At 40.0% G+C, this 17,710-nt stretch overlaps 1 protein-coding gene across 1 annotated transcript in view; it reads right to left on the minus strand.

Annotated features, from left to right (window-relative positions):
• The window catches only part of LOC129440310 (membrane-spanning 4-domains subfamily A member 5), a 31,073-nt gene extending 22,599 nt beyond the window's left edge, over positions 1-8,474 (minus strand). Inside the window, 5 exon segments of the mRNA XM_073860789.1 lie at positions 6,778-6,894; positions 7,336-7,392; positions 7,494-7,610; positions 7,814-7,981; positions 8,351-8,474. Coding sequence (XP_073716890.1) covers positions 6,778-6,894; positions 7,336-7,392; positions 7,494-7,610; positions 7,814-7,957 — 435 coding nt within the window. The 5' untranslated portion in view covers positions 7,958-7,981; positions 8,351-8,474.
• Positions 8,475-17,710: the final 9,236 nt, after the last annotated feature.

Genomic DNA, 17,710 nt, shown 5'->3' on the forward strand with positions numbered 1-17,710 from the left:
TTTGTTTCCATTCTGCTAATTTCTCCTTGGTGGTTGTGGCATGTTAAGTGGGGACGCTTCTTTCTCTAAAACCATCTGAAAAGAGAAATGTCCAATTTTATTAAACTTTTGCTTGTTATGATCAAACCCTTCTTATACTGTAGTCATATCATCACCACAAGTAAATTATTTACCAGGTCTATTGTATTACTGATCACGAGTGGGTTTGCATCACAGGAACACCCTTTGCAGATGCAGATTGAGATGATGAACTGAAGGATGGAGAAAACCAGCATAACTGCGATGATCCCACCACCTAAAACCTACAAAATATTCAGTATCACATAAGAAAATTGTTCCTGAATGTGAGCATCTCTTTTAACATAAACCCTTCCGATGCGTGTGCAGCAGGAATGTATTTCGACAAGACACGTGATGCACATGGTTCACCTGATGCAACAAACACATATTTTTAATTTAGGCCCCTCGGAAGAGCCGCCACTGGTCTCTGCACACAGTAGATGTGCTAAGCCATATTAAATTAAAGCAGTAGTTGTGCAGGTAGTTCATCACTTTTTTAAAACTGTCATGATCAGTTGCACTGTGTGTGTTTGTTTACCTTTATGTTTTAACAGCTCCTCACGTGTGCTCCACTTTGTGTCTCCTACCCCTCGTTTCTCTTATTGTTTTCCATCTGTGTCTTGTCTCTATAAGGCTTATTTAAACGTCAGGTGTTTGTCTTTCGTCACGCGTGTGAGTTTTCCGGGTGATCACTGCCATGTTTTGCTCGACTCCTGCCTAGTATTTGTGATCTTGTCATGCCTGTTTCATTGTTTAGTCACTGTGGTTTGCTCTCAGGATTTAGCTGAGGTTGAAGTGTAGCACCCGGTCCGATTCCTGCCTCCCGTCTCTGTGGATTACTATCTGTGAACTTTTTCTCAGTGGATTATTGTCTCATTGGTTTTCGACTCTCTCTCCGGATCAATCATCGGTTTGTCTTGTCTTAAGGCAGTACACCGAAGGACCTTTGTTACTATGTCCATTGATTATCACTGTTGTTGACTCTCTCTCTCCTTCCTATCTGTGGTCATGTTTGCGACCACTGATTCTCCTGCATTATTTAATACATTTTACTTGCATCAGAATTCCTCTCTGACTCATCCCTCACAGTACAAACGTGCCACGTCATGGATTGTGCAAGTAAATCTATCAGAGAATCAGTGCAGGCAACCTTGGCCCAGCAGGGGTCATGCTGGACCAGCATTCATCTTTACTCACTTCAGCCTCTCACGACTTCCAGCTTCTCTCCAGCCAATTCACTGATCTGCGCAATAGACTGGAGCAGGTAACCTGGCGGTTTGGAGAGATTGGTACGTTGGTCTATCCGGCTGATTTTTCCGAAAGTGAGCCTCACACAGTGAACCCGGCCTCTTACGATGGCGACAGTAACACCTGCAGATCCTTTCTCTCCCAGTGTTCCCTGGTTTTCGCGCTCCAGCCCCGAAGGAATGCTACTAATATGTCAAAAATCACATTTTTGTTAACTCTACTAATGGGGAGAGCGTGAGACTGGGGAATTAATGTCTGGGAGGCGTTAATTCCCCAGTGAGAGCTTTGAGACTTTCCATAGAGAGTTGGAGAAGTTGTTTGATCAGTCTCTGCCAGGTGACTTAGCGGCCGCTGAATTGGCCAGGCTCGTCCAGGGGAGTTCATCCGTGACAGACTTCGCAATTAAATTCAAGACTCTTGCCGCTTCCAGCAGATGTAACGACTCTGCCCTAAGGGGTCAATTTTTGGAAGGTCTGCAGGGGTACATTCAGGATGAGATCGCCTCTCATGATCTTCCCTCATCCCTAGAGAGAGGATGATTGATCTGGCTCTTAGAGTCGAGGCTCGTCACAAGCAGTGGAGGATTCGACGCACCTTCAATTAACATCTTTTGGATCCTTAGCTACGCGTGACCAACACCACACTCGCATGATCTTCCTTGGCAGAACCCATGCAACTGGGTCGGCTCTGGCTTACCACCGAAGAGACGCAACATCGTCTCATTAATGGATCATGTCTCTATTGTGGTAAACCGGGGCTTAGAGCCATCAACTGTTCGGTAAAAGGTGTCACCCTCCGGTAAATACGGGTGTACTGGTGGGCGCATCTTCAATCTACACATCTTCAGGATCCTGCACCTTGTTGTCCATCACTCTACACTTTGCTAACAGTGTTTTCCATTCCCAGGACTTACTGGACTCAGATGCCGAGGTAAGTTTTTTGGATGTGGTTAGTTGAACCACTGTCTGCTTTGACGTTAAAGGGGCAACACATGGCACTTATCACTCACCCACACCTTCTGTAAGTCTTTTTGTTTCTGGCTATCATCATGAGGATATTGAACTTTACCTTTTACAATCATCACAATCGCCTCTTTTTTGGGGCATGATTGGCTGGTTAAACATAATCCTCATGTTGATTGGCAGAATAGTATTGTTTTGGAAATTGTTTTGGAAATTGTCTTGTCATCTCTCTTGTCTCGGTCCTGCTCCTTCTGGCTCTGCCTGTTCTGTTTTTCAGATTCCTGCGGCCAATCTCTCTAGGGTCCCAGTGGAGTATTCTGATCCGCATCACGTGTTCAGTAAAGCCCGGGCTACATCCCTACCATCTCATCGGTCGTATGATTGCGCTATCGATCTTCTCCAAGGTACTTTGACGCCTAAGGGTTGTGTTTATTCCCTATCTGTTCCTGGAAGAGAGGCTATGGATAAATACATTAACGAAGCGCTTAGTGCCGGTCTCAATCGCCACTCCACCTCCCCAGCTGGAGCTGGGTTTTTCTTTGTTAAGAAAAAAGACGGTTCCCTACATCTGTGTATTAATTACAGAGGATTAAATAACATTACTGTTAAGAATACGTACCCCTTGCCATTATTGTCTTCAGCCTTTGAACTATTACAGGGAGCTTGTGTGATCACCAAGTTAGATCTGCGCAATGCTTAACACTTGGTGCATTTTAATGAGGGCGATGAGTGGAAGACAGCATTCAATACTCCTTCGGGGCACTATGAATACTCTGTGTTACTATTTGGCCTCTCGAATGCGCCAGCTGTCTTCCAGACTATGGTTATTGAAGTGTTGGGAGATATGATTAACAAATTTGTCTTGGTGTATCTTGATGACATTAATCATCTTTTCTCCTTCCATGCAGATGCTCACCCAACATGTTCGCCTAGTTTTACAACAGCTTTTGGAAAATCAGTTATTTGTTAAGGCACAGAAGTGTGAGTTCCACAAGGAGTCGGTTTCATTAGTGGATTTTGTTATCGCCACTGGGTAAATATGTCCCGACTCCGCTAAAGTCAAGGCGGTCACAGAATGGCCAGTACCCGACACTCATAATGAGCTACAGCGATTTCTGGGTTTCGCACAGTTTTACTGCCGTTTCATCAGATTTTTTGGTCAGATCGCTAAACCTCTTAACACTCTTACTTCCACTAAAATGTGTTTCTGCTGGAATAATGAGGCCCAGAAGGCCTTTGATGAATTAAACTCCCGTTTCATCTCTGCTCCTGTCCTTTGTATTCCAGATCCGGCTTATCAATTTATGGTGAAGGTAGATGCTTCTGATGTCGGGGTAGTCACTGGTTAGGGGGAGCCTCTGAGCCCTTCCTGGGCTGGATCACAAGAATTTGGAATATATCCATTCGTCTAGGAGGCTAACATCCAGACAGGGTCACTGGGCACTTTTCTTTGATCGTTTTAACTTCACACCCTTATAACGGCCGGGCTCTAAAAATATTAAACCTCATGCTCTCTCCCATTTGTTCAAAAACTCGGAATCCGAGCGGACCAAAAGCATTCTCTCAGAGGGGAGGGTGGTCGGTGCCCTCGTCTGGGGAGTCGAGCAGCGGGTAAGAGGCCGTTCGAGGGGTGGAAGTCCCAGAGGGTTGTCTGTGGGTTCCCGAGGCGTTGCGCTCTGATGTTATCCGGTGGGGTCATGAATCCAAGTTTGTCTGCCATCCTGGAGTTCGGAGAACCATGTTTTTCATTTACACGGTCTTCCGACTGACGTGGTTTCAGAAAGGGGTCCTCAGTTTATCTCTCGTTTTTGGCAGGAGATTTGTGCTCCAGCCGCTTCCTTGGCCACCATGTTATTTTTTTTTCAGACTAGACCTGGCTCGACCAATCATAATGCTTGTGCATGCCCTCATAGAATGAAGGAAGGAGAATGACAAGCCACACACAAAATTACACAAAATGCCCACCAACACGTACACTCAACCGACACGTTCGCCCACTCCTCGTTTACACAAACTCTCACTTTTAGATGTGCATGCGGTGGTTTGCAACGCTTTCTTTGTAGCTTCACGTGTTGGAAAACATTGCTGTTTGTGCTTTTTAGTCATGTAAAATCAGTCACACTAGCCAATAAAGTTGGGGTTGGGAAATTTCCCTTAGCTACAAAAGACTTTTCGTTTCATTGACTTCCATACACGTGAGAATGCGACAGACTGGACACACAAGGTCATGCGATGATATGTTGCAGGTCGCTGCGTAACAATGTTCAAGTCTGGTGAACTCTGACCTGCATATCACGTGGAGTGTTGTGACCAGTCCAATTTCTCTCTAAATGGACAAAACCAAAGATCATATTGATAAGCTGCTCCCCGTCCACTCCCTGCAGCAACGTCCAACAAATACTTGCGTGTTCAAAGTCTAGCCTAACCGCAGCTTAACTCCTCGTTTCTTCCCTCCTCGTGGTGCAATTAAAAAATTTAGATGTCCTTCAAGATGATAAAACTCGATCGTTTCCGGGTTGTAGGATGTAGGACGTATAAGCGATGAAACGAGAAAGCATATTGAAAAACACCCCTGGTTTCATTGACTGTTGTCTTCATCTTCTGTTGCCTGTCCCCCCTCCCACCAGTTTGGTGTTGTTTGAGTTACGCTGGATACGCCTAGGGTGAAGGGAAAGTACTGTCAGGTTTCTAATGTGTTCTGCTATCTGTCATCCGCATTCCAGACAGTGATGGAGTACTTGAGTCCTGGACTCGGACTCGAGTCCGACTCGAGTCACTATTCTTTGGACTCGAGTCCGACTCGAGAATCCATTCTCTGGACTTGTGACTCGACTTGGACTCGCGGATTGATGACTCGTACTTGGACTCGGACTCGAGGATATATACAATCGGACTTGAGCATTCATCACTTTGTTTTTGACTAAATATGTTATAAAAAATTATATAAGGTGTTACACTTTTCCTGTTTCGTGCCCAAGACCGGTCGCGATCTCCCTTCACAGACACTGCTACCTCTCGCTCTCTTTGCTTGACAACACACTCACTGACGTCACTCACTTTTACGCTCGTGCAATGCATGATGCATGATTCGCGGGCTAAATGTTCACATTTGTAAAATGCAGAAAGACGTGCCCCGGATCGTGAAGTTCGCCTACGCGAATTTTGCTTCTAATGCTGGAAAGAGCAGCGCTAAATGTTGTGTGTGTAGGTAAAAGACTGGGACAACCTCAAACTTTAACAGACACCTGTCACGGATGCACCCAGAAAAGTAAGTAAAATGCTTTCCATTGCCTAACGTTAGCTTTTTTTTTAAAAATATTACTGACTAATGCATATATAACAAACAGAAGAAGCTAGGGTTAATGTATGTCTGGTTCAGATTACAGCATTTTTTGTCTGTTGATAACTTAAAAAGAGTAACTAAACCCTAATCCAAGTTTATTTAGTTACTGATCTGTAAGAATGATGGTTTATTAGTGCTGTTCATTGATTTTGATGTACGTTTGGATATAAAGTGTTTCAATACTACAATATATGGTGTAAAAACGTCTGAGTGCTGCCCTCTTCAGGTTGAACGGTGGCTACTGCAGTTGAATTTGCCTATTTGATGTTGGGTCCAAAAAATGACTCCTACTATGGAAAATAAATTGTTTTTTTAAGAAAATCAGTTCAGGATGTTTTCTTAATAGACTTCAATGCCAACTCAGTTGTTTGTTCTTATTTCCTCAAAAAACAAAATGCAGCATGATTACAAATTAAATTTGTACATTTTCTACGCTAGTTCTCAATCACAAGTTTACAACAATGGAAGTACACACATGCTTTTGATGGCTTCGTAAAGTTACAAAGTGTGTTCCAAAGTGTATGTCAAATCAGTAAATAAACTCCCTTTGGAATCGTGACAGTGGTGTCATTTTTGTTTAATGTAGAACCTTTTTAATACATTTTATCAGTTTTTTGAAGGTCCCAAAGTGGAGACATGTAGGCACTCTCAGACTCGAATACAGGACTTGAGACTCGACTCGGACTCGAACACTGGTAATGGTGACTCGACTTGGACTCGACTCGGACTCTTCTTTGGTGACTCGGACTTGGACTCGGACTCGAACACTGGGACTCGAGACTCGACTCGGACTCGACAGTTGGTGACTCGACTACAACACTGATTCCAGACAACAATTTCTATTATCCTCCTTACTATCTCATTTGAACTGTGTTTGACTATTTATACTCTGTTTGTTTTCCCCTAGGTTGTCCTTCCTGGTTAATGTTGTATGTGATTATATTTATCAGTGTGTTTATTGTTTTATCTTTATTAAAGTTTGTTCATTATTGTATTTCTCCACGTCTCCTCGTCTTCCTCCTGGCACATACCATGACATATATATGGTTTGGCAAAACCGCTAAAGTTGAATACATTTAAAAAAGCTTTTCAGCCAGTTTCTCTATTTGTTTAAGTTTACTCAACTTTTCTTTTTACAGTGACAAAACATTAATAGCATTATGTTACCTCAATTCCGCGGTAATAGTTAAAGTGCCCAAAACGGAGCTGTATGGACGTCAGAATAATGGCTATCCCTGCCGTTACAGCACTGACGACATTCATTCCAATTGAAGCTTTCACCTACAGAGAGAAATGCATTTAAGAGACTTGCAAGAAAATTAAAGCCGTAAACTGCTGTTAAGATTTTTAACTGTGCAAAATAAGCCAGATCTTGATTTGAAAGGGATGAATATCTCCTTGCATTAAGAAACCTGATGCTGATAATATTTACATACTGTAATGTAGTATAAGTGATATGTGTTAAACTTATAGACTGCATATGTAGCAAACCCCAAAGCACAGCAAAGAATTCAGTGCAACAATAAGCGTGTTATAGTTTCAGACCACTGAGGTAAAACAAATACCATGGAACTTGTTGTGGTTGCCTTATATGGTGTTGATTCAAACATGTCCACACACACACAGTTCTTCCAGTTTTACCAACAAAGAGTTGAACAATAATGTTTATGTACATCAGCAACAACCTCTCCAAAGCAGAGTAAAAAAAATTTATCTACACACCAGACAGGGATTCAGTTTATTTTCCGCAGCAACAGACAGAGAACCAGCAATGATGTACTGAAAATGAACAAGAAGAAATACTAAACATTAATAATGCTACTTATAATGAGATTATTAAAGACAGAAGCAATAATGCAAATCAACAGGATTGAACTTACAATGAGTGATCCCCAGTAGGTTACACCAGTGATGACAATTATCACAAAATAGTGGATTGTCGTGGTGAGCACAATACCAACCAGGAAGGTCACAACTCCGATCATAATCTGCACAATCTATGGAGGGCAGATATGTGTCTTTAGTTTTATTGTATTATAATGAACATCCCATACAGGTAGCTGATACAGTAAAATAATATGTTATCATATTTATTTAAAATGAATTAAAGTTTGTATGTGGACATATGTGCATATTTATAGTTTCACTAATTGTTCAAGATGTAGTGTTCACCAGCTTTTGCTAAAAAAAAATGCATTACCCCCAATGACTTTGGTTGTACTTTAAGAAACCTTTTGAGGGGTGTATTGGCATAAGTTTCACTCTTATCTTGTCCTTTAGCCACCTGTGGATTTATTTGGATGACAATTTTAGCATTGTCAGCTGTGATCACCTGGCTGGACATTTTAGCAAAGGTTTAGGATTTCACCTGTAATGAAACAGTAAGAAAAAAGTCTCACCAAATCTTTCTGTAAATCTTCAACAAGACACAGAGCAGACAGAGCAGACATGAATGAACAGAAGAAGCATTTTAAGCGAGTACTTGTGCTGCAGTTCTGCAACCATGAAAACATAATTGTTTCAGTTCACATTTAAAAATTAATTAATATTTTTAATTCTGCAGTACACAACAACTCATATAGGGCTGATATAATTAGCTTATTAGCCTAATACACGTTTGAAAACAGTAATTACTGGGAAATGTATTTTCTTTTTTTAATATTTCTTTTAAATAAAGCATTAAACTTGACATATACATGTCAAAACAAAATGTTAATTGATGCATAAAACATTTTACCTGAAATAAAATGAGATTTATGTTGCCTGTTGTTGTTATAGTGTATCTTTATGATGCGAAGAACCACTAAGGAGCTTGGCAATTGCAAATGTACTTTACAGGAAGTTTCTGTTGATGTGTTTCCTCTCATTCAAAGTGCTCTACATACAGATGACAGATTGGCCACAAAGCGGGACTAATTATGACCATCGAGAGGTGGTAGTTTAGCTTATGCATTTTGCACAGGCTATATGCAAGAATATATGAAACCAGAAAACTTTTTGCATTGCTGTTTTTGTAGACCTCAAGAGAGATTTGTTTCATTATTTAAATAAAAAAACATGCCTCTCCCGAACAAATGGTCCTCTGTATATACTGTAAAGTCTTTAAGTTTATATGATCATTATTTGTTTAGAAAAACATATATTATTAAATGTGTTACATTTATGTTGATTTACCTTGTCTCTTGCGTCTTTTTCTTTCTGTTTGTACATAAAGAAATATTTTCACAATTTCATTAATCCAATAAGGCAAAGTTGTTGTTTGCTTTATATATAACTGTTCAACTGCAGATACACTTTTGTAAAGGCTTTATCACAGAGAGCAAATGCTAATTTTAATTTGCCTTATAAATAAATATAATTAGGAATACATTTTATAAATAAGAATCAAAGGCAATAAAAAGGCTATTTATATATTATATGTGACAGAGTATTTTGACCATAGCAGGATGTCGGTTTCTGATCGCTCAACTAAGTGACTTACAATTAAACATTTCTGTGGTTGCCTCCTTTCTATTTAATAGCTGTTGCTGTGCTTTTGTGGGTAGCACAAACCACAAACACGCACAAACAATGAACATGCTGATTTGCCCTCTCCTTAATTTGGTTGCCAGTGAAGCGGGTGCGTCACATGCAGTTTGCTGTTAGTATTATTAAAAGTTATAAAACAATTTGTTTATGCAACAAACTATTACGTTAGTCCAGGGATGTCTGGTACAGAAATGGACACTTGTAGACAGAACATAAAACTTTGTATTAATTTTCAATCATTGTACATAGACATAAGTTTGTACAATTACGATGAGCTGATTGTGTCAGGGTCACGAATGTTATTAAGTGTATTTTGTCTTGTTTCTGGTGCCGGGATCCTGACACCCCCGTATCCGTGTTCTGCGTCTGTGTGGAGAGTCATGTGGTCTGTGTTTATGTTTTGTGTACCGCATGCTCTCGTGTCTTAAGTCTTGACCCTGCCCCCTCGTTTCCTTGTTAATTATGAATGATTAGTTTGCTCACCTGTTTGTTATTGTCCCCTAATTAGTTTCCCTATTTACAGAGATGATTCCAGGGGCTATGGGGGCCCCAAGCAGAAAATTCCCTGTGTGCAAGAAGTCTGCAAAACTTCTATACAATGTCCTTTGCTTAACCCACCAGTGCAACAGTTACTGCGAAAGATACATATAAGTGTAATCCTCATCATACCTAACATTATTAACATGTTTGGATGCATAAATAGCATAACGTGTTTGGAAATAATTACAGCAGAGAAATATTTTCTACATTATACAGTGATAGCAATGATTCATAACTTATTTTTAAAAGAATATTTTTACAAGAATATTTTAAGAAACCAGTCATTTTATGAAGCTATACTAAATAATCTTAGTCATAGTTACTGCTAACTGTTATGTAAGTTAGTGTCCTAGAGTTAGATATTAGTAAACTAAATATTAATTTCATATATCTGAAAATACAGAACAGTATAACACATAAGTTACATCTGTTGATTTTCTCAGCAACAATGCAATTCTATAGACTGGACAAGAGGCTTTCCTGAGATTTGAGATAATGTTTGAGACCTGACAGGGTGAGGATGTAGTTTGTCTTACATCCCTTAAAGGGATACTTCACCGATTTAGCATTCAGCTTTGTATCTGTAGAAACCCGGCAGTATTACTGAATGACCATGTTTCCCTCCCTCATTTCCCCCTGAGAGGAGAGATATCTGCATTTTGGTTCTGCAAAAAAGTCCTCCGATGATGTAATATGACGATTTTTGCATCATCGGAGGACTTTTTTGCAGAACCAAAATGCAGATATCTCTCCTCTCAGGGGGAAATGATGGAGGGAAACATGGTCATTCAGTAATACTGCCGGGTTTCTACAGATACAAAGCTGAATGCTAAATCGGTGAAGTATCCCTTTAAACTCATCATCTCTCCTTTCTTCTTCCCTTTCCCTGCTTTGCACAAAACATTTCTGATGTACATCTACAGAAGCCAATAGTGATTGAGGCAAAATAAGCATTATTATTTAGAAACTTCCTTTAGTCTCGTCATGTTTTCATAAGCTAACTCACTCGCGTGGCGTCTTTTGATTGCGGTTGTGCGCGAATGAACGCAAAGACGCGCGCGGACATGAATACGTGCGTGCACGCGTGATTGCGACTGCTTTGTGGCTTTTACAAGCGTAAAATTGGGTAACTACATTGCATATAGATCCGTTTTTTCCACGATTGTCTTTGTAAAGGATTCCAATAGTTAACTGATAAAATTTAAACTTGAGATTTACACCGGGTCACAAAAGATTTACACTTGGGCAAGTGCCTGACTGGAGCTGGACCGGACACATTAAACTATATGTGCGAAGAGGGCTGCTCACTTTAGCGCCTTTTTGCGGTTAAATTGTTTTAAATCACTTGAGTGTTAGCATTTGCAAGCCTTTGAAACACGTGCAAATGATAAACCTTTCCTATTTAAATTTGCGTTTTTAATCTGGGAATCACATGCGAGCCGAACCATGGGTCGTGATCCGTACGGATCAACTGCGACATCACTACTGATACAACGTCACCCATTCACTACGTTCATTTTTTAAACTGGCAAGTTATCCACCTGGGTTGGATTTTGACTGGGCTAAGCCATGTCAATCAACATTCCATCCAATCGGAATTTTGATATGCAGTCATGTTGAGTATCTATTTTCATCTACTGGGTGTAGCTGGCCATCCGAGAAACAAGCTCGGGGGCCCTCTAGTGGCTCGGGGCTCCAAGCAGTTGCCTGCCTTGCCTGTTGACAAGCTGCGCCTCTGCCTATTTAAATGCCATTGTGTCTCTTGTCTTTGCGGAATCATTGTATGTGTTTGTGTGACACTGTCAGGAGTCTTGTCTTGTTTTTGCCGTGTCTTTTATTTAATTTAATTCTTGTCTTGTTTACCCCCTCGAGGGAGTTTTTGTTTATTAATAAAAGTCGTTTGAGTTGAGAGCTCTCTGCACTTGGGTTCACCCACCTCCAATCTTGACAGAATGATTCCGCCATTCTTGAACCCAGCAGACAGCTCTGTTTTGGTTTTGCTTACCTCGTTTAGTTAGTCTTCGTTGAGTGTTCCTGTCCGTCCAGTCCTGCCTTGTCCTGATGTCTGTCCAGTCATGCCCCGTCCTGCCGTTGTGTTCCTGTGGCCGTGCAGTGAGCCCCGCGGGTGTGTTCCTGATCGGTGGCATCTTCGGTAGGGCTACTGGTCGACGAGCTTCGCGGGAGTGTTCCTGTTCGGGGAGCTCCGCGGGACAGATCCGGATCGACGAGCCCCACGGGAGTGTGCTGGTCGGTGAGCCCCGCGCATAAGTGCTGGGAAGGTGAGATTCGCGGAAAAGTTCCTGGTCGGCGGATCCCGTGGGAGTGTTTGTACGTCGGACTGTCGCCGCGACGGAGCTCTGTTCAGTGAGCCCCGCGACAGAGGATCGGCCAGCAAGCTCCGGGATGCTCACTGGTCAGTGAGCCCCGCGAGCGTTCCTGTACGGCATGTCCTGTGTCCTGTTTGAGGTCGGTGGGCCGAGCGGTGCTGGGTTCCGGGCCCACTTCCTGGGCGGAGACCGTCTGTCCCGCCTTCTGTTTTCGGGGGTCCGGACATTGGGCACCGTCGGCCTTCTGGCCGTTGGACTTTGTTTATTGTTTTATGTCATGTACTGTTGTGTTGGGTTGCCGTGTGGCAACCCTTAAGGGAAGGGTAGTGTCAGGGTCCCGAATGTTATTAAGTGTATTTTGTCTTGTTTCTGGTGCCGGGATCCTGACACCCCCGTATCCGTGTTCTGCGTCTGTGTGGAGAGTCATGTGGTCTGTGTTTATGTTTTGTGTACCGCATGCTCTCCTGTCTTAAGTCTTGACCCTGCCCCCTCTTTCCTTGTTAATTATAAATGATTAGTTTGCTCACCTGTTTGTTATTGTCCCCTAATTAGTTTCCCCATTTAAATGCCATTGTGTCTCTTGTCTTTGCGGAATCATTGTTTGTGTTTGTGTGACACCGTCAGGAGTCTTGTCTTGTTTTTGCCGTGTCTTTTATTTAATTTTATTCTTGTCTTGTTTACCCCCTCGAGGGAGTTTTTGTTTATTAATAAAAGTCGTTTGAGTTGAGAGCTGTCTGCACTTGGGTTCACCCACCTCCAATCTTGACAGATTGGTTGGTATGGTATTTGTCCCGCCCTTCCTCCACTGTGATTGAATGTGCAAAGCAGCACAGCATTTTACCCACAGTTACTTACGCTATAGAAGACACAAAACTCATCAATAACAACAGTATTCAATGTGCCTTTATGGTGATAATTTCACCATAAATGGGGGGGGGCACGTAACTTCCATTAGTGGCATGCCCCCCAGTACCGGGCATGCCTATTACTGTTGGATGGATATGATAGAACTAGAGTGAGAGGAAGGCCTGGACACAAAGGGTATTTGCTTGAATCAGACCTTTAAACCATCATATGTGAAGCGTATTTAATTTATTTTTGTACTATCTGACAGCAACAAAGCAAATAATTTTTTGTTCAAAAACATGCAGATCTGTTGAGATAATTGTGTTTGTTAACATTAAATGCATTAGGTAGCTAGAACTAACAATACAGTAGCAATATAGTTTTTAGCATTTATTCATCTTTGTTAATGTTATGGTAATACAAAGTTCACAGTACTGTATTGTGCATTAACTAATGATACAGTTAAACATACAACATTTGATTTTGAAAGTACAACCCCAAAACAGAAAAAGTTGGGACACAGTAGAAATTGTGAGTAAAAAAGGAATGGAATAATTTACAAATCTCATAAACTTATATTTTATTCACAGTAGAATATAGATAACATATCAAATGTTTAAAGTAAGATATTTTGAAATGTCATGCCAAATATTGGCTCATTTTGGATTTCATGAGAGCTACACATTCCAAAAAATGTTGGGACAGGTAGCAATAAGAGGCCAGAAAATTTAAATGTACATATAAGGAACAGTTGAAAGACCAATTTGCAACTTATTAGGTCAATTGGCAACATGATTGGGTATAAAAAGAGCCTCTCAGAGTAGCAGTGTCTCTCAGAGGTCAAGATGGGCAGAGAATCACCAATTCCCCCAATGCTGCAGAGAAAAATAGTTTTCTGAGTTTCTCAGAGAAAAATTGCAAAGAGTTTGAAGTTATCATCATCTACAGTGCATAATATCAACCAAAGATTCAGAGAATCTGGAACAATCTCTGTGCGTAAGGGTCAAGACCGGAAAACCATACTGGATGCCCGTGATCTTCGGGCTCTTAGACAGCACTGCATCACATACAGGAATGCTTCTGTAATGGAAATCACAACATGGACTGAGGAATACTTCCAGAAAACATTGTCAGTGAACACAATCCACCGTGTCATTCGCTGTTGCCAACTAAAACTCTATAGGTCAAAAAAGCAGCCATATCTAAACATGATCCAGAAGCACAGGCGTTTTCCCTGGGCGAGGCTCATTTAAAATGGACTTTGGCAAAGTGGAAAACTGTTCTGTGGTCCAACGAATCAAAATTTGAAGTTCTTTTTGAAAAACTGGGATGCCATTTCATCCGGACTAAAGAGGACAATGACAACCCAAGTTGTTATTAGCGCTCTTTTCAGAAACCTGCATCTCTGATGGTTTGGGGTTGCATGAGTGCGTGTGGCATGGACAGCTTACACATCTGGAAAGGCACCTTCAGTGCTGAAAGGTTTATCCAAGTTCTAGATGCATATGATCCCATTCAGACGTCGTCTCTTTCAGGGAAGACCTTGCATTTTCCAACATAACAAATGCCAGACCACATACTGCATCAATTACAACATCAAGATTGCGTAGAAGAAGGATCTGAGTACTGAAATGTCCAGCCTGCAGTCCAGATCTGTCACCCACAGAAAACATTTGGTGCATCATAAAGAGGAAGATGCGACAAAGAAGACCTAAGACCGTTGAGCAACTAGAAGCCTGTTTTAGACAAGAATGGGACAACATTCCTATTCCTAAACATTGGTCCTCCTCCAGCTGTTCCTTGTATGTGCATTTAACTTTTATGGCTTCTTATTGCTACCTGTCCCAACATTTTTTGGAATGTGTAGCTCTCATCAAATCACAAACGAGCCAATATTCGGCATGACACCTCAAAACATCTCACTTTCAACATCTGACATGCTATCCACATACCACCGTGAACAAAATATAAGTTCATGAGATTTGTAAATTATTCCATTCCTTTTTTACTCACAATTTCTACTGTGTCCCAACTTTTTCTGTTTTGGGGTTGTATATTAGTAAAGGTTTAAATTAACAAAATAAAATTAATTAATGCTGTAGACGCATTTTTGTTAGCATTAACCTAATACAATCTTAGGTTAACAAAGATAACAAATACAATCTTATTAAAAACTTGTTATAAAATTGTTCAAAACTTGCCGTAGGGAGGAAATCTTGAAACACTTGTTTCGATGAACAAACAATATTTAAAAAAAGCATAACTTCTTAATACCTTCTTATAAGAAATACATAAAGTAATGTATTCTTGAAATGAAAGACACTTGAGAGGTGAAAAACCATTACAAAAATACTTTTTTGTTTAGTATGTAGTATTAGGTTTAATACAACATTTTTTGAAAATACTACAGTTTTAAAATAATAACATTACAAATGTCAGTCATTAAATTGTTGGCTATACAAAATAAACATGTCCAGGTTATATAACTCCAGTTCATTTAAAACTGTGGTCAAAAAAATGAAAAATACAAAATATTATAACTACTAAACAAAACTTTTAACTCCTTATAAGAAATCATATATGATGTTTAATTAGGTTTTCAATAATATTAAGGTATAGTCTGAACATTACATCGTTGCTGTATTACTACTGATGTTGTTTTGTATATGATTGTATTTTTGCTATATTACAGATACTTTGAGGTAACATTAAAAAAATGTTCACTGGAAAATAAAAATTCTGTCATAATTTATTTACCCCCATACCATCTCAGATGTATATGACTTCTCCTATTGAACACAAACATTTAATTGATCATCGCATGCAAAATTCTTAACATTGCTATTGAATTTTTCATGCCAACAGGGTTTCTATCATTCGTGATTTTGTCAGCGAAAGTCGAGATGCAGATGGAAATGATGAACTGAAGGATGGAAAACACCAGCAATATTGCAACGATCCCACCACGTAAAACCTACAAAATATTTAGTATACATATGAAAATAGTTCCACAAATAATATATCATCCAGTGGGCAAGTTTCTAAAGATTATATCAAAGAAGATACAGTGTAAAAAAATGCTGAGTTATTTTCAACCCAGCTTAGGGTCACAAAGAAACGAACCCAGCCCTTTGGGCTGTAATTTAACCTATTGTTTTAACCCAAAATACTAGGTTGTTTTAAACCATTGCTGGGTCAGAAATAGAAATTGCAGCTGGGTTGCCGGTAATTTACCGTAGATTTAAATTTATGTTATTTACTGGCAAAAGTTTGTCCAAAGTTAAATAAAATTTAAATATTAACAAGTCTTTATCTTCAGAAATCATCATCAACCTACCGGCAACCCAGCTGCAATAACACTGTAATTTCTACGGAAAAGAAAAGAGATTTACGTTGGAGACAATAACTTGCATCATCGTTTACTTTGGGGTATGTACCTTTTTGCCTATTGTTAACGTATTAATACACACTTACACACCAAAGGAAATTTTAAAACGTGAATCGGACAATAGGTGCGCTTTAACACAATTGCTGGGTTATTATTATACTCCATGGTTACATAACATCAACCCAACATTGGGTAATTTTTAACCCAGCATGTGTTCTGTCTAATATTTACCCATTATGGGTCAAAAATAACCCAGACATTTTTAGAGTGTACGTACTCAGGGGACACCAAAGATTTATTTTACATCTTTAAAAAGTCTTGTGAAGTGTCCCCTTTAATTAATTTCCCAAAATGTATATAGGTGTGTAGAAACAAATATTGTTTTTACTGACAAATATATCAGTGGTGCTCAATCTTTTTCCTAGAGGCCCACTGCTTTGCTCATTTTGTATGTCTGTCCTACCCCGGCAAGCTTAGCTCAGTTCATGGAGCTCTCGTCTGAGCTGATGATCAGAGTTAGGTGTTTTAGATAGGAAAGAAATACAAAATGTTCAGAGCAATGGGCCTCCAGGACCAGGATTGCGAAACACTGAAATATATTGCTACAGTATTTAACAGAGGTTCTCAACTCTGGCCCTCGAAATCCACTGTGCTGCAGAGTTTACAGTTCCAACTGCATTATAAAATACACCAGAACAAGCTAATTATTGTCTTCAGGTAACTAGAACAAACAGGATTTATTGTTTTAATCAAGTGAGTGACCGCCCGAGATATAATCTGATGAATACGTCAGAATACGTCTCTGTACGTAGATTCACTGAGCTGTATTTATTATAAAGCGGCAGTAGTTGTGCAGGTACTCCATCAAAACAAATGAAAAAAAAAATATTTTGTAAATTAATATTTGGTTAATGAATCCTTGCAACGAAACATTAATATCAATATGGTTACCTCAAGTCTGTTAAAGCGAATAGCAGAAAGTTGTAGGGACATCACAATAATGGCTATCCCTGCCGTTACAGCACTGGTAACATTCATTCCATGTGAGGCTTTCACCTACAGAGAGAAATGCATTTGAGAAAATTAAAGCCAAACACTGCTGTAAAGATTTTTAACTGTGCAAAATAAGCCAGATCTTGATTTGAAAGGGATGAATGTCTCCTTGCATTAAGAAACCTGATGCTGATAATATTTACATACTGTAATGTAGTATAAGTGATACGTGTTAAACTCATAGACTGCATGTAGCAAACCCCAAAGCAGAGCAAAGAATTCAGTGCAACAATAAGCGTGTTATAGTTTCAGACCACTGAGGTAAAACAAATCAAATGGAACATTTTGTGGTTGCCCTTTATGGTGTTGATTCAAACATGTCCACACACACAGTTATTCCAGTTTAACAAACAAAGAGTTGAACAATAATGTTTATATACATCAGCAACAACCTCTCAAAAGCAGAGTTAAAATG

Source organism: Misgurnus anguillicaudatus, chromosome 22 (genome assembly GCF_027580225.2).
Source record: "Misgurnus anguillicaudatus chromosome 22, ASM2758022v2, whole genome shotgun sequence".
Lineage (NCBI taxonomy): Eukaryota > Metazoa > Chordata > Actinopteri > Cypriniformes > Cobitidae > Misgurnus > Misgurnus anguillicaudatus.